The sequence below is a fragment of the Lampetra planeri genome, chromosome 44 (genome assembly GCF_965212315.1).
Source record: "Lampetra planeri chromosome 44, kcLamPlan1.2.h2, whole genome shotgun sequence".
In the NCBI taxonomy this organism is placed as follows: domain Eukaryota; kingdom Metazoa; phylum Chordata; class Hyperoartia; order Petromyzontiformes; family Petromyzontidae; genus Lampetra; species Lampetra planeri.
Window position 1 is genome coordinate 314,244 of NC_136150.1, and position 18,212 is coordinate 332,455.

At 47.9% G+C, this 18,212-nt stretch overlaps 1 protein-coding gene across 1 annotated transcript in view; it reads left to right on the forward strand.

The window, feature by feature from the left end:
* The window catches only part of MOV10 (Mov10 RNA helicase), a 38,374-nt gene that overhangs the window by 3,458 nt on the left and 16,704 nt on the right, over nt 1-18,212 (forward strand). Inside the window, exons 2-8 of the mRNA XM_078614328.1 lie at nt 3,554-3,647; nt 4,591-4,757; nt 6,457-6,695; nt 9,005-9,251; nt 10,970-11,059; nt 15,235-15,397; nt 16,141-16,295. Coding sequence (XP_078470454.1) covers nt 3,554-3,647; nt 4,591-4,757; nt 6,457-6,695; nt 9,005-9,251; nt 10,970-11,059; nt 15,235-15,397; nt 16,141-16,295 — 1,155 coding nt within the window. The remainder of the gene's footprint in view (nt 1-3,553; nt 3,648-4,590; nt 4,758-6,456; nt 6,696-9,004; nt 9,252-10,969; nt 11,060-15,234; nt 15,398-16,140; nt 16,296-18,212) is intronic.

An 18,212-nucleotide genomic window follows, 5' to 3' on the forward strand; every position in this document is an offset into this window, starting at 1 on the left:
TGTTTCTATTGGGCACTAGAACACCGGCTACATTTATTAAAGGATTGCCAAGGAGTTAGCGGCCCTTAAAGCAGCACTAAAGGGTCTGCTCCACCTTCCCACGTGATGTCTCGCACGTGATGTCATCTGGCGGCGTCATAATGCCAATTACTGTGCAACTTCATCTCTTCACAAAGTCCCTCCTGTAGCACACGAGGGGGTGGGTGGCCAGCACCACGCCCGGCCGCCTTTGTCTCCCCAGTGGCGATGTTTACACACCGCACCAGGTACTCACCTCTACACAAACACACCTCCTCAACGCCACCTCTCACAAACACACCTCCTCTCCAGTCACACGGCCTTCCCACATCATCAGCCAAGGTCTATTATTATTCACTGCTGTATGAAGGCCGCTCAAACTGTGGTCACCGAGTCAGAATAAAACTAATGTCATTTCTCAACATTGATTTAAGTAATGCATCATCAAGTGACTTAAGATGATTGTCCCTTGGAGCTAAACGGGATATGCAGCACGTCAGTAAGGGGCATCAGATAATTGTGTGGGCAATATCAAGACGTGTGTGTCGTGAGCCTGAAGAAGCAGCCTCATCAGGCACACGGCATCAGCTTGATGCCGTGACCCACTCCACATCTTCAAGGTGGCTGGCTCTAAACCTGCCCGTGAGTGATGTCTCGCAGCTGGAGAAACCTTTGGCCGTGGTGTTGACCAAAGTAAGTTGGCCCCAGTTTTATTTGGCTTTGTAAAATTGACTGAGTGGCAATGAAGGCAAACCTCCACAAATACAGTACAGTACTTTGTTTTCAACCTACCGAGTCTCAATTGAGTGGGCAGAGTTAGTGTTGTTGAATGTGGTGGACAATGGAGATGGGGTTTGCGAGCGAGTTGCGATTTCTGTGGGGTGACAGCAGCTGCAGTAGCAGCAGCAGCAGCTTCTGAGTTGCTCGTCTGCCCCAGTGACACGGGACATGTTCTGTTGACTGCTTGCGTATCGAGGGCTTGTTGAGCAGGGAGTGGGCGGTTGCTGGGTGTGGTAGATGATGACACTCGACTTGACACGACGTTCCATCGTGTGCCGCTTGTCTATTTTCAGCACGACTAAATGTTTGTTCGTAGCAAGGTACAGCCAGTCAATTCCTCAAGGTGCGGCTGCTGCCCAATTTTGCCTGGCGATGTTTTTCATTGTTTTCTGTCGCCACTTTCCTGATACGACAGAGGTAAAATACTTTTCTAATACCTGCTATAACCACCCAGAAATGTCTCTCCTTAACGCTCGTGACGTCACTCCACATAGACCAGCCCCCCTCATTAATATTCATGAGCAGGTGACGTACTCCAAATGGCCCCCCCATCCACCCCTCATTAATATTCATGAGCAGGTGACGTCCTCCAAATTGACACGCCCCCCCCCCTTATTATTACCAACTATAATGAGCCAAGAATGTCTGTGTGCAACGCTCGTGACGTCACTCCACGTCGACCAGCCCTCATTAATAATCATGAACAGGTGATGTCCTCCACATGGACCCCCCCTCATTAATAATCATGAGCAGGTGACGTCACTCCACATCGAACAGCTCCCCTCATTAATAATCATGAAAAGGTGACGTCCTCCAAATGGACACCACCTACATTAATAATAATTAGCGGGTGACGTCACTCCACATGGGGGGGCGAGGCTCCTCCCCCCTCCTCAGCGTCAACTTACGACCCTCACTACAAAGGCAGAACCCTCACGTCACGCGGTTTCCGTAACGCTGTTGAGACATCAAAGTAAAAGGACGTCATGATGAACAAGGGATTATAACGTTAAAATGAAATAGGTCTGTGTCACCGCGCCCTTACAAACTGCACACGCATTAATGCAATTAATATCACGTGGTGCTCTGCTTTTCGCTTGCAAGTTTCAGATGTACTGCAATACACCCGTCCTTGGATGGGCAAAAGGCTCGTAGTGTATTTATGCTTCTGAACAGGATGAGACTGTGACCGGCAAGCCCAAGATAACATGCACAATTTGCAAACGTGATTAACTATTTTTCACTTAAATATTAAAACAACAGCGGTGTAATTATCGACAGCTTCCATGGAGAAGTTGCCAAAAGAGGAGCGGGGAGTCGAATATTTCCGTGGTGATGTCTCCTGTCCTTGCAGTCAAAGAGTGGCTTTCACCAGCTGGCAGGATTGCACATCACTGACACGATGTACAACCCCTCGGTCAATCCCCTGCTGGATGAAGACCTCCCCAGACTCTGTCGATTATGGGGACTGTCCGTACTTCCTCTTCCCACACTGGCCACTGCTGGGTTTAGGGTGACCACCGTTTCCACAGACCAAACCCAGATCTATATCTCGGTCAGCCTAGGTCGATGCAAACTGTGCAGTGAACACAAATACACTTCAACTCAATGCCACTAGAGCTCGGTGAAAATAATTTCCTGGCACCCAAACACAAACGCAAATCGCAGGACTGCCTGGGCCAAGTCTGGACATGTAGCAACCCTACCCAGGTTGATCCGGAGGCGGCGGGGGGGGGGGGTAATTCCAGCACTGACTCGGATATCTTATCGCCACTGATGCTAACCGTCGGTGGGAATCGAACAGAATCCGCGAGCTGTGTAGTGCAGTGTGCACACCACTGGGCCACCGCTCCACCTGGGCAGATGACTGGCAGGGGAATAAACTCTGCTGTGGTGATTGAAGTGGGAAGAAGCATCTGTGATAGGCCGAGGAGGAGCTGGACGTGTTCCTGCCTAGCTGTGTACAGCAGCAGTCTCGCACTGTCATGCCTTCCGCGTGCACAACATGAGGTTTCTGAAATAATTGATTAATATTACACACGTGTATATGTGAACTCAAGTTAACATAATTTCGTGCTCATTTGAGCATTGAAGTCGTGCTAGTCTCCATTTTACAGGCGTAAGGCAGTGGCAGAGATTCCACATTGGTGAAGCAGGAAGGCCACCTTCGACATCCCTACACACATTGGCACAACGATGGGATAAAAAAAAAATTCCCACAAGACACCCCCACGGTGGTATGCACCCCCCGGTGGTATATGCACCCCCACGCCACTCCACAGAGTTCCAGTCTCAGGACCTGGTGGTTCCTCGCTTTTGAGAACACGGGCTGCCAGGGCACGCACGGGCCAAGCAGCACACGCCCAGGGTGCTGCCGGGGCACGGCGCGTGCACAAGAGACCCCTTGGGCGCCGATGGTCTCCGCCGATGGACTCCGCTACGGCATCCCGCCGGGGGAGCAACTCGTGCTGCCCCCCAACATCCTCCCTGCCCCCCCCCCCCCACAGCTCGCTGGTTTCCTCCAGTTTAAGTCAGATTCTGATCTTCATGGGGGGGGGGGGGTACTGCCAGGACCCCCCTGACTCTGCTCCTCCCCCGTGGGGACCCCAGGGGGTTGTTTTTTATCCACCCTAGAAGGATGATGGGCTGAGTCAATCACGCCATTTATGAACGACGCATTCATAATGTAAGATATTAAAAGATTGTCTGAATGTAAGATATTAATCGTTTGTCTGATTATCTGTTTCTATTTCAGTGATGAACAAAGGAGGCCGAACTTTTCTTCAATGATTTATTACCTCAAGCAATGTGGAAACGTTAGAGTTAAGAATGGAAACATTGCTTTCAAGGTGATGTTTAAACGTTTACAAAACACATTGTTTTTATAATATGGTCTGTGGTTGTTGCTGGTGATAAGAGTGATTTATTTATCCAGATAAAAACACTCCAATTACTCTTTTTCAGAAGGGTCCTGCAATTTAGTTTCATATTTACTTCAAGATGTTTGAAGCCAACATAAGTAGATCAAGAAAGTCACTCTTGACTGAAATTTAGTGGAATATTTTAGTGATTGCCTAATGTATACTGTGTGTCTATTTGAATTACGTGCATTGTGTGAGCCAGTTCTTAAATATTTTTAGTTTTGCATCTGGGAGACTGTAGAATGGAAGTATATTGCTACCGTGAGTTGCTCATTTAAATGTATTTTCCGGCAAAGTAACAAACATAAGAATATTAGCAGTTGAAGAGGCACAGTGAAGGAATTGGAGCCGTTTGCATCACAAAGCATGAACCAATCAACACCTTGGCCCAGTTCAAACCGCAGGGAGCTTGACCTGTATTCAGTACAACTTCTTGGAAATCTAACAAAGGATTCGAGGACATTTTAGAATTTAAAGAGATTTCCCATTTTAAAGAGCTTCTTTACACTTTAATAGAAAACCGACCTTAAGGAAGAGTGGTGCTTTTTACATCGAATTGTGTGACTTGCGTGCTATTTCAACTTTTTTAACACGAGAAATCTGGAAAAGTTGCTTTTGTGAGTCCATGTGCTTGAAGCAGTTTGAGTGAAAGATCATCGTAAGCTGATGTTAAATTCAGAATTTGATGAGTACATGGGCTGTCTTAACATCACTGTGAGTGTGACAATTCTCTCGGGAGGTGGAAGGTTCATGACGAGAATTACGATATAAAACGACCACGTGGCCTAACCCAAGAACCCACGTGGGTGATTGTATTGGCTACGAAAAAACATACGTTCTATGTGCCATTGTTTGTCTCATGGGAAAATAGATAAGTGCTGCAAGGCCGGATCGACGGCCATCCACTGCCTCTTCTGCGCGTGGAGGAGGCCACAGCGGAGGTGTGGAGAATTTGGTGGCTCCCTCTGAAATCATCCCTCTGGATGCCACCAGGAGTGCTCGCAGAGCCACTCTGATAAAGCTGCTCCGGACACACAAGTAAGCACCCTGGGGGTGACTAAATTACTGGTCAAGAAGAGCCTCCAGTCAGACGAAATGCTGTTAAATATCGAATAAATCCTGAGTACGCTTTTAAAAGCTCTTTGTTTTTCGGAGATGGGTCCTTAATTCGGAAGCGTACAGGCAGTCAGCGGAGCCAAGATTCGACATTTGTAAAACTGCTTCCCGTAGTCGTTATTTGAGGTTACACTGTGGAAGGCAGCACAAGGGGCAGTAAAACCTCAGCTATCCAGGCTAATAGGGGGGGGGAGCTCTAATCCTACTCGCTCTGATTTCAGTTAAAATCTGTTCTAAAATGACAACACACGTGGTATATGTGTGTGGGGCGTGGTACTGGCCACCCACCGCCTCGTGTGCCGTGTCGGCCTTCATAGGTGCTCGCTAACAGGATTTGCTCTGACAGTCTGTTTAAAGGCTATACGGGGGTGGTCTTTGAACAGACCATAAAATAAAGAGTACGGTATTGTGTATTGTGTTCAATACTGTAGTTATGTCCATCGTTCTGAGGAGGGCATGTGTGTGTCTCATTCGAGTGCTTACTCGGTTTTATATTAGATGAGGTTTCTTGGTAACTGTAGAGATGAGTACTGTACACCAAACCCTTGCCCATCGTGGGGTTTGGGGTTACGTCCTGGAAATGTTTTATGTTACCCTACATTCACCCAAACATGAAACAGGAAGTAGTTTTATTTTAATGGTATTTGAGGTTCACGGTCAAGCTTCCACAGTGTTATTTACAACATGACCGGCACATGCACAGATCGGACCTTCGATGATGACAAGATTTCTGGACTTAATTGTTCATTTGGGAATTAGGCTTTAAAGGGAAATTACTTCAATTAAAAGGCAAAGTCTTGTATGTAATTGCCTCGGGCTCTTTGTAGGGATTTATTTATCATGATCGTTTCACTTGTTCACTGAGTCTCAAAACTCATGTTCAGTAGGATTCTGCCAGTTTATGAGCAGGAGGGGCAATGTTGCTACTGTTTGTAATCCCAACTGGAATGATTTGTGGGAAATTTGAGAGCATTGGTGAGAAAACCAGATAACTCGGAAACCTACGTTGAAAGGCATTCAAGTCGTAAATAGAACCCCCCAGGCCCTTCTTGCGTTGAGCTGTCATTTGTGGCCAGGTCACTTCTGAAAAATAAGTTAATACCTCAGTGGGCTTTGCCTGGTAGGATGGAGATGGTTTATTTTTATTTGCGTGCGTGTGTTTGGGTTGTTGTTTATCTTTCTTATACTTTGCACTACTTGCATATTTTTGTACCGTTTGTTGTTGTAACGTTCATCCCCGCTCCTACTGGACATCTGTGCAAAAGAGCTTTATAGCTCATCAGATTCCTCTAGTATAAATAAATATTCTGATTCTGAGCGTTACCACTGCGACACGATGCCACCCCAAAACCCCTCAACCCTCTGGGATCGGTAGATATGGCACCACTTCTGAAGAGTCAGTGGTGGGCTGGCCCAACCTCCGCAGCCCTCTATAGATCTATATATTAAGATGTTTTTCAAGCCAATTAATCAGTGTTTAATGAGTGCATGAGGATTGCCAATGAGAATTGGCTGTTGCGCTGCTTCGCATGCTTCAGCATGCAAACACCGAAGCTTTGGCCTGCATTGTTTTTGCCGCGTACAAACCTCTCGTGGAAATTGTGTTTTTTTTTTTTTGCAGAGCATGGATGCTTGAGGATAAACATGGGATCTCAATTACTGCTGAGCCGCCATTTGTGAGTGGTGATGTGAAGCAGCAGTTGCTCGTGACTGAGAAGAAGCGTGTCACGATCACAATCAGGAACCAGGGTACCACTTGTGTGCAGCTGAGACGCTGTGATAGATTGCGCAAGATGGTCGGCTTCTCACTAACGAGCGACATCGACTTCCAGCCCAACAATCCCCTCTTCCTCCCTGCAGGTATTTATCGATTTGCCTAAACTGTTTCTTTGTAAACATTGTTCCTGGATGTCCTTTTCTACGTGGTTTGTGCTTGTGGGTCGTAGAAAACAGTGTGTGCCAAGCTAACTGGAATATTATAAGTTCTTGTCACAGCTGTGATCTGCAGTTGAATAATAGCACTGCACTTCCAGTGATTGTTCTCACTTATTGCAGCGAATGCCTTTCGACTAAATATTGGTTCCCATTTCTCCCCTCGGCACTGATAACCTAGCAAGGCAAAACCTCACCTTTGTCCTGTTGCCTTTGAAACTTACACTTTCAACTCGGTTTGTGTTCTCGCAGTCAGTTCTAATAGTCTTTGTGTATCACCTAATCCAGTAGCACCTAACCTGAGTGGACCTGCCGGCCACTGCCAACCCTGAGAAAGATTTTCACCATTAACTTTTTTCTAAATTAACACGGCTCTGCCCTATGCCGGCAATTTGCAAATGCATTCAATAGCCAATAGCCAGCTGTGTGACGAGTCATGGATAAACTTTAAATAGTTGGAGAATGGGCAGTAGTTGCGTAATGGACAGTTCTGCGGGCCACTTCCCACAGCCTTGCGGGACGACCGATGGTCAATGGACCACAGGTTAGGATCCTCGGACCGAATCTATCACCCAGCCTTTTAATCATTCATTGACCTGACACTATCTGAGGCTCTCTGAGACTATCTGAGACTGATACTATCTGTGTCTGTCTGAGTTTTTCTGGCACTGTCGTGCACCCATGCGCATGCCACACAAAAAGGCCGCCACAGTGGCAAGATGTTCACGACCTTGCCTGGTATACAGGAGGTCGTGGATTCAATCCCGACCCTGACGCCTGCTGTGTATTTGGAGGTTGCATGTTCTCCCCGTGTTCGCTTGGATTCTTCTCCAGGCCCTCTAGTTTTTCCCTCCACATTAGAATCAATATGCTTTCAGAGTATTTGGCTGCTACTATAAATTTCCACGTGACAAGTCACTTCATTGAGCTATCATTTGTGGCCAGGTCACTTCTGACAGCTATACAGCTCAGTGGGCCTGACCTGGTAAAATAAAATATATATTGTCTTCAGAATAGTGGTTTCGGGTCAGCCCAGAGATCTCTCACGGTGGCCTTGGCTTTGCACCCCTCGTGACACGGGGATTACCCAAGAGTGGCGTTGCTTTCCTGGCATATTGTCTGGACAAGGCTATCCACGGTCGTCGTGCGGGAAGCGCACTACGTTACGCTGCGAGTAAAGATTGACGTAGGAGCAATGGAGGCAATGGCAATGTACAGTTGTGTATGTACGTCTGTTGAACTGATTTTGTGCCGTACGTAGCCAATCGCGCTAATCAGAGGTGCAGGGGGAAGGGCAACAAACTAAACACAAAAAAGCAATTGGGGGTCTTCACTGGTCATCTTTTATTGACTGACAGTCAACTGCCTTCCCACAGATTGCTCTGCAGCAGTGGCCACTTTGCTCACATTCATTTCCACCCAGGCTCTTAACTTTAGTCAGTTGTTCGATTTGTTAAAAGTTATCGTAACCAGCTCACCTTACATTTATTCGCATTTTATTATTTTACGAATAGAGGCATCTTAATTCAATCCATACCTCCTGTAGACATTTCGAGATTTGGTTAAAACCTGAAGTGAGCCCTCAGTTGCGACTGCACGTTGCTGCTCTGCAGAATGATTGTTGACTTAAAGCTTTCATGACTGCAGTAATTCATATTCTTTGGGTCTTTCGGTAAAGTCACGTAGATAGGTTAAAATTAATACAAATAAAATAAACCAAAAACTACGACGTTTTGATCACAACACAAGCGATTGACATCCTGATGACGATCGCTTGTGTTGTGATCGAAACGTCGTAGTATTTTGTTTATTTTATTTTCTTGCCAGTTGCTGTTCGTGTTTCAGCACCATCACTTGAACCTCGTTGTCACGTCGGGGCTTCATCAACAACAGCTGACCCTGCTTTTGCAATACAGTCCATCACCAAGACAGAGCTTAACCGCCACTCAGTTATTTGTTCACACATTGTTGAATACGGTATTAAAATTGTATTATGGGTAATATTAAAGATGTGTTAATTGTCAACTGCGCGCCGCCCGACTCTCGGCGGACGTTAAAGATCCCGTCACTTAATTCCGAGAGAGTGGGCCGTTGTGTACCGCCGACAAGGTCCACATTTTCCAGATTAGGAAATTCACCATAAATACTCAATTGAGATGACAGCCATGAACAGCGCGGGAGCGGATACCCGGCGCACAAATGATTTTGTTTGCTGGCGTTGTGTGGTCCACATGCAGGTGGGAAGCCGTTCTGCATGCACGTGACCTTTTGCACAAAAACTCGCGGCCACCACATGCTGCTGCTGGTCTTCGAGTTTCTGTTTGAGGGCGAGGAGGTGCCGTTCCACGTGGCGCGCTCCATCACCATGGAGACACGATCGGAGCTGAGCGACGCGCTGCAGCCCACGAAGCCGTACGAGCCAATCAAGCAGAGACCTCCCATCTACCGCAATCGCGGCACCGTGGATGGGGTGAAGCCGGACATGTGAGCCCACACGACACGACTTCCTTGCACAGTGGACATTGTACACCGGCGTCACAGAGTTTTGTTTCTCGCCGACAACCTGAATGGCGCAAAGGATTTTATGATGCCACAATGCACGCGAGACCAGACATTGATAACATTCACGGTAATGTCAGCTTGTAATGCACAGCGCCGGTATTCGCTCGCTCTCAAAGAGAGAGAACGACGACTTGGGATGGGCGAGGAGGGACCACAAAGGGGTGGGAAAGGCGGTCGGGTGGTGAGCCCGTGCCAAATTTCACCCAAAGCTCTGCAGTACTTTATGTATATGTATACATGGCGTGGTTGTTGGCCAATTAATGAGTGTTTACTTGTGGCCAGAAACCGGAACACCCGGAGACAATCCACACATGTGAGGGGGCAACAACTATTCCATGGAGATGGAACAGGTGGAGTCCACACCACCCTGCACCACCTTCTCCTGGCAGAGCCAGGGTGTGGCACCTCGATGCCCATGGGAAGGGAGTTTCACAACATCTGTGCGATCCACCAACCCTCGCTGCCTCCACAGTGCTGGACTAGAGGCGTGCGTTGCTACCACCGCCCGGCTTAAGACTTCGGAGAGCCACACCAAGGCACCTTTGTGGTTATTCGGGTTCAGTATTCACGCCGAAGGCTCATTGATGGGTTTTCGGGTGCCACCGCAGTGGGGAAGCACAAAATGCAATTAAACATGATGCTGACAGTAGTCACGTGTTCTTGCATGTGCTTGACATGCCTTGAAGTGCGTGTGCAAAGCAACAGCTCAGGTCTCGGACACTGGGCTCCTATTCCAAACTACGGTGGTTATAGCTGAAAGGGCACTCGCCACAGAAACCCATGACATTTGTAAAATACAGATTAGAACACACTTGCATAGTGTAAGTGGCAATTTCAGAATCGGAATCTTTATTTAGACTGCAGGAGGAATACGATGAGCTTTAAAGCTCTTTTTCACTGATCTCCAGTCGGGCGGGTCACAAAGTTACAACAACAAACAAGACAAAGAATGGAATAATAGATTTTGACTTAAAACTTTCGTGACTGCAGGAATTCATTTCCTTTGGATCTTTCGGTCACGTAGATAGAAAAAATAAAAGTAAATAAAATAAAAAAATACGACGTTTCGATCATAACACAAAGCGATCGTCCTGATGAAGCGACCGTCCTGATGTAAAAGACAGGTAAGGGTTTGCTTGATTGATCAATTTTAAAATAAATAAAAATGCTGTCAATCAATCAGCCTTTTAGGACTTTTCCAGTAATGGGCTATACACTGATGATGAGACTCGGAGAAGTTGAAACCAAGGTTTGATTTAAATGCCAGTAATTATCTCTGTAGGCCATTTATAGGACGTGGCCTCGTGTGGATAAGATGTTTATTGCAGCAGTTATTTGCAAATTCTACATTTGACGTAACAAAAATGTGGCAACACCACTTTTTGTTTAACTGAATTGCATAAAACGAACAAAACGTGGCATTCCCACATTTTTGTTAGTTTTAATTTCAAAATCATTTTGCATAAAAATAGCAAAAATGTGGGCGTGCAAAAACATTTTGCATAAAAGTAACAAAAATGTGGGAATTACACTTTTTTGTTAGATATAAACTATGGCTGTGAATTAAATCAATAAGCCATGCAAGCCAAAGTTGCCAAGCAGAATCTTGCTGCCGAAGCTCATGTTTTTAATGTTTTTAGAGATGACCAATCTGACCTGAAGCTGGTTCTGAAGCTGGAAAGTTATCCTATCAACAAAGATGAGGTCTCATCAATGGCTCAAGAGGTCAAGTAAGTTGCAATAAAAAACTTTGGTAGATTGATTTTCTTCTTAATCACAACTTGAAGCGTGCCTCACAGTCGTCGCTCACTCTAGAGTAGAGAGAACGACTCAGAGGCATGAGGAACCAAAGACAAGCGGGAAAGGGAGCAATCAGGGGGTTGAGCCAGTGCAAAATTCCCCCCAAGCTCTGTGATCCTTTATATATGAAGGTGTTATTGGCCAAATAATGAGTGTTTACACGTGTGAGAGAAAACCCGGAGAGCATGGGTACAAACCCACATGGGCCAAGGGGCAGCACTTCATCACCATCATCAGCCATGTTCTATCCACTGCTGGGTGAAGGCTTGCCATCACCATCCCTGACGGGGGTCCCCTTACGCCACCGCCCCTCTCACCGCTGTGCGTGAGCCGCTCTCATTGCGCCACCTCCTTCGTGCTCTCTCTCCTTCAGCTGCCATTTCATCACCAGTCACAGCCAGTGGCCATCGGCCATTCTAGCAACGAATTGTGAACTTGCTGCTCGTGACACCATTTGCTGGGTGAACTTGCTGCTGGTGACTCCATTTGCTGGGTGAACTTGCTGCTGGTGACTCCATTTTCTGGGTGAACTTGCTGCTGGTGACTCCATTTGCTGGGTGAACTTGCTGCTGGTGACTCCATTTTCTGGGTGAACTTGCTGCTGGTGACTCCATTTTCTGGGTGAACTTGCTGCTCGTGACTCCATTTGCTGGGTGAACTTGAAGCTCGTGACTCCATTTGCTGGGTGAACTTGCTGCTTGTGACTCCATTTGCTGGGTGAACTTGCTGCTGGTGACTCCATTTGCTGGGTGAACTTGCTGCTGGTGACTCCATTTGCTGGGTGAACTTGCTGCTGGTGACTCCATTTTCTGGGTGAACTTGCTGCTGGTGACTCCATTTTCTGGGTGAACTTGCTGCTGGTGACTCCATTTGCTGGGTGAACTTGCTGCTGGTGACTCCATTTTCTGGGTGAACTTGCTGCTCGTGACTCCATTTGCTGGGTGAACTTGCTGCTTGTGACTCCATTTGCTGGGTGAACTTGCTGCTGGTGACTCCATTTGCTGGGTGAACTTGCTGCTGGTGACTCCATTTTCTGGGTGAACTTGCTGCTGGTGACTCCATTTGCTGGGTGAACTTGCTGCTGGTGACTCCATTTTCTGGGTGAACTTGCTGCTGGTGACTCCATTTTCTGGGTGAACTTGCTGCTCGTGACTCCATTTGCTGGGTGAACTTGAAGCTCGTGACTCCATTTGCTGGGTGAACTTGCTGCTCGTGACTCCATTTGCTGGGTGAACTTGCTGCTCGTGACTCCATTTGCTGGGTGAACTTGCTGCTCGTGACTCCATTTGCTGGGTGAACTTGCTGCTGGTGACTCCATTTGCTGAGTGAACTTGCTGCTGGTGACTCCATTTGCTGAGTGAACTTGCTGCTGGTGACACCATTTGTTGGGTGAACTTGCTGCTGGTGACTCCATTTGCTGGGTGAACTTGCTGCTGGTGACTCCATTTGCTGGGTGAACTTGCTGCTCGTGACTCCATTTGCTGGGTGAACTTGCTGCTCGTGACTCCATTTGCTGGGTGAACTTGCTGCTCGTGACTCCATTTGCTGAGTGAACTTGCTGCTGGTGACTCCATTTGCTGGGTGAACTTGCTGCTCGTGACTCCATTTGCTGAGTGAACTTGCTGCTCGTGACTCCATTTGCTGAGTGAACTTGCTGCTCGTGACTCCATTTGCTGGGTGAACTTGCTGCTGGTGACTCCATTTGCTGGGTGAACTTGCTGCTGGTGACTCCATTTTCTGGGTGAACTTGCTGCTGGTGACTCCATTTTCTGGGTGAACTTGCTGCTGGTGACTCCATTTTCTGGGTGAACTTGCTGCTCGTGACTCCATTTGCTGGGTGAACTTGAAGCTCGTGACTCCATTTGCTGGGTGAACTTGCTGCTTGTGACTCTATTTGCTGGGTGAACTTGCTGCTCGTGACTCCATTTGCTGGGTGAACTTGCTGCTGGTGACTCCATTTGCTGGGTGAACTTGCTGCTCGTGACTCCATTTGCTGAGTGAACTTGCTGCTGGTGACTCCATTTGCTGAGTGAACTTGCTGCTCGTGACTCCATTTGCTGAGTGAACTTGCTGCTGGTGACTCCATTTGCTGGGTGAACTTGCTGCTCGTGACTCCATTTGCTGAGTGAACTTGCTGCTCGTGACTCCATTTGCTGGGTGAACTTGCTGCTCGTGACTCCATTTGCTGAGTGAACTTGCTGCTCGTGACTCCATTTGCTGAGTGAACTTGCTGCTCGTGACTCCATTTGCTGGGTGAACTTGCTGCTGGTGACTCCATTTGCTGGGTGAACTTGCTGCTGGTGACTCCATTTGCTGGGTGAACTTGCTGCTGGTGATACAATTTGCTGGGTGAACTTGCTGATCGTGACTCCATTTGCTGGGTGAACTTGCTGCTCGTGACTCCATTTGCTGAGTGAACTTGCTGCTCGTGACTCCATTTGCTGAGTGAACTTGCTGCTGGTGACTCCATTTGCTGGGTGAACTTGCTGCTGGTGACTCCATTTGCTGGGTGAACTTGCTGCTGGTGACTCCATTTGCTGGGTGAACTTGCTGCTGGTGATACAATTTGCTGGGTGAACTTGCTGATCGTGACTTCATTTGCTGGGTGAACTTGCTGCTGGTGACACCATTTGATGGGTGAACTTGCTGCTGGTGATACAATTTGCTGGGTGAACTTGCTGCTCGTGACTTCATTTGCTGGGTGAACTTGCTGCTGGTGACACCATTTGATGGGTGAACTTGCTGCTGGTGATACAATTTGCTGGGTGAACTTGCTGCTCGTGACTTCATTTGTTGGGTGAACTTGCTTCTGGTGATACAATTTTCTGGGTGAACTTGCTGCTGGTGACACCATTTGCTGGGTGAACTTGCTGCTGGTGACTCCATTTTCTGGGTGAACTTGCTGCTGGTGACACCATTTGCTGGGTGAACTTGCTGCTGGTGATACAATTTGCTGGGTGAACTTGCTGATCGTGACCTCCATTTGCTGGGTGAACTTGCTGATCGTGACCTCCATTTGCTGGGTGAACTTGCTGATCGTGACCTCCATTTGCTGGGTGAACTTGCTGCTGGTGACTTTCATTTTGAGCGAATTTCCCTTTACCCCGACTTGAAAGCATTTATTTGTTTTTAATGACTTTCTTTCACTCACTTTGAGTGAAATTCACCACCTAGGTGTGGGGCAAAAGACAAAAGCCAATTATGGAAATGGCACGGAACAAGTTCAAATGGTGTCTCACTGAAAATAAAAATGCTTTTTATTGTAAACTGGAGGGCAGTCCATCCTACAGACAGGGCTAGCTTCCCCATCAGCTCAGGCCCCTTGTCTCACCAGGTCTCCCCTCACTGGTGTCTTCCCCATGAGCACCACTGCTCCTCTGTAGGCCATTCAATACTCACCAGGCACCTGGATATGACTCGCCACCTCACACTGCCACCAGATACTCACCACGCACCTGACACCACTGCTACTCACTCACCAGACACCTGGTATCCGACTCCCACAATACGCCGCTCGCAAGACACCACCACCACCTCTCGCGAGTGATTTTTTTTATGAAGTTGCACTTTCCCACGTACAGACAATAGATTTAAAAAAAAAGATGAACTGAACATTTACATTTTTAAATACATTTTTAAGAGCTGCGGTGTAACGATTTGCATTATTTTTACTTGATCTAAGTGGCTAATTTCAGTAATTTCCCTAATTTGTTGGGTATTTTTAATTATGCAAAATAATACAAATATTGGGGCCCCAGCTTAACTGAGCCCCTCCTGCCTCCAAATGAGATCTGTCATCTCCTCCTCTGGAGTCTCGTCTCATTCCCTGACGTGTGTCCACTGTTTTACCCATGAGATCAGTTTAAAACATGTTTTCAACTGGTTTCATACTTCATATTATATGATGCGATATATGGTTCCATCTATTGCCTTTTTTTGCTGTTTTCATATTCCCATTTTTTTATTAACGTTTCAATCACATGTTCGTCATTGTCGTCTCTGAGTACGCAGAGATGGCTAGGAAATAACGATACTAGAAGTCCGATCATTTTAGAGCGTTTGATTGTTTTACTGTGCAGTGCATTGAATCTTGTTTTGGTTTTAGTTCATGGCTTCAAGATCCACTGACATTTTTGAATTACAAGAAGAAGTTTCATCATCTGCTTCACTTGGATGAATTGCAAATGAGGTCCGATATCCGGGTATATGACTTGGAAGACCAAATCATGGAGCCTGATCTCAACAACAGAAAACTTCTCAAGTTAAGAGTAAGTAGTAACCAAGGCAACAACTACACTTAAATGCACTCTTTGCATGACAACTGCAGCATTTATTTCCACAAAGCTGAGTTACGATTTTTGTAGATATCTCAGTCAAGGTGAAATTTCCTCTGACCCAATCGCCCAGAGTTTACCCGACCTCGTCAGATATATCTGAAGCTCGGCAGGCTCGAATCTGGCTCAGTGCTTGGACACGTGACCGCCATGCACGACATGTGGTTATTGTTGGCTACGGGGATACATGGCGGGCAGCAGAGGTTAGTGCAGCCAATTCCATCGTTGCATGGTACTTCAATGGTCCCATGTCCACACTTCACGTCTTCACCGGTGTGGCGAGGTATACGGGCACGTGCCGTGGTGGGGAGATGTTAACTCCCTCACCTGGTGAACACGAGGCCGTGGGTTCCATCCCATCCCTGACGCCTGCTGTATATTTGGAGTTTGCGTCTCTCTCCCCGTGGTCGCATGGATTTTTCTCCAGGTCCTGCGGGTTTTTTCTCTACATTTAGAATTGACATCACGCGTTTCGAGTATTTGGCTGATGTAAATTTCCACGCGATGATCCACTTTGTTTGGCGATCATAGCTCAGTAGTTTATAATTTGAGTTTTTAACTTCGCATGGCCATGGGGAGGCCCTCGCCCTGACGGCGGAGGGCCCCCGGGGACCGCATGAGCGAGGCGGCGTCCTGGGCGGCGACGATGCTGACGCTCGGTGTGATCCCCGCCGCAGGTGCCGGGCGTGGCGGAGAGCCGCCCCTCGGTGCTGCGGGGAGACAGGCTGGTGGTGAGCGAGAGCGCGCGGCGCAGCGCCGACGGCTGCATGGACTTCACGGGCTACGTGCACGGGGTGCACCTGGAGGACGTCTCCCTCGGATTCTCCTCCTCGTAAGATCCACGGCTTCACTGCGCAGCGGGTTGCTCCGTCGTCACACCTGCGCTGCATTCACCACGCTCAGGGTGCAGCGGGTCGCTGCGTCGTTACACCTGCGCTGCATTCACCACGCTCGGGGTGCAGCGGGTCGCTGCGTCGTCACACCTGCTTTACCGGTGGTTGTGCTCGGTATTGGGTTCGTTTAAACATTTCCCCTTGTGTGATGAACTAAACTAAAGTTCAGTTGTTTTTGAGATGTATGTTATGCTTCAGTGGGACCTTGCTTAATTTGATTTGAACGGTACATTACAGCCTGCTTTGTTAATAAGGAAGGCTGCAAAGTTGGGTTCAGGATAAATATGAGCTAAACAAGCGTCATGAACCATGAGTTTGCTAAACGAATGGAGATTTTTGTTGGAAGGTCAACTTAAATCAAGAAGTGGATTAGAGCGAATTGGAGTTATTTTGAAAAGTTTAACCTGATAATAAAGGAACATTCCAATGTGGAGAGAGAACAAAGTGTTTGCTCCGCGTGCTCTGCTTCTCGTATGACGCATGGCTCAGAATTAACAACACGAATGGTGCAAACATTGAAAAGTTAGCAAAGGAGTGTGGAGAGGCGCACGCTTTGGATTACGCTGAGAATCGGCAAGAGGAACATGTGGGCGCCATGGTGGCGAGATGTTAACTACCTCGCCTGGTGTACAGGAGGTCGGGGGTTCGATCCCGACCCTGACGCCTGCTGCTATATTTGGAGTTTGCGTGTCTCTGTCCCTGTGTTCGTGTGGATCTTTCTCCGGGACCTCCGATTTTTCCCTCCACATTTAGAATCACGCGTTCAAAGTATGGGGTCCTATACATTTGTAGTGTAGCACAAGTCGGAGACGAGGCAGTTGCAGGAGGCACCTTCTTTATTAACACTCCTTAGGTTCACAGGTTCGCCTCGCTCCTTCTCGATGTCGTACAGCCGAGCCTAGACACAACTCTAACCGCATTACACTGACGGCGTTGACCGAGACGGCCAACAACTATCCGGCCACGCAATTATCGAGTGAAGGTGCCAGCGACGATGAGACCAGTCCACTCCCAGAACCGGCAGCTCTCCGCTGTTTTTATCCTACCGGGCGCGGCCTGGCTCCGCCCCGGCCGTGCCTCCCATCTGGAACCCACTAACGGGTTCCAGTGGCTTCCCGATGAGGTCTTCTGTGACCCTTGCCCCAGTTCCTCCGCCCTGCCGGCACGCCCTGCCGGCACGCACAGCCGTGTGTGCGCTCGACGGCGTGAGTGCGCTAACTATCCACCGCAGTTGCCGCTGCTGGACAGCAGTCGACGCTGTGTCACTACACATTTATAAAGGTCGCTTCTAAAAAAAGAGCTTTTTATAGCGAAGTGGGCCTTTTCTGGTAAAATAAAAATAGTAAAAATAGAACGTACGCAGGTGAATGATGTCACGTAAACTATGAAGGAGGAAAGTAAGTGAGCTAGGGGAGGTCGTGTCGATAGCAGGGATGGTGGACAATGGTCAAGAATGTTAATGGAGTGGCAGCTGAGGAATGGAGCTCTCTGTGCGAGAGGAACGTCCACCGAGGAGATGGAGCGATGAAATCAGCCCGTGGGTGCAGGTGCTGGGTGGATTGTTACACCGTAGAACCGTGGGAGATGGTGACGGCTTGGGGAGGCCGTCATTCAGCAGTGGATTGATGAAGGCTGACAATGGTGACGAGTATTGTGAAGCCCTTTGTCAACCTGCCCACGCCATGTCTGCCATGGGTTATTGTTTGGCCATAGTTCACCATGCTGGTCATTCCAGTCCAGGACCAGTTCTGATATCACTCACTGGAGATGTCAGTTAGGGTTGGGAATCGAACTCGGGGAATCGGGTTCATACAGCTCAGTGCGTGAACCACTCCACCCCAATCCGACTTGACATG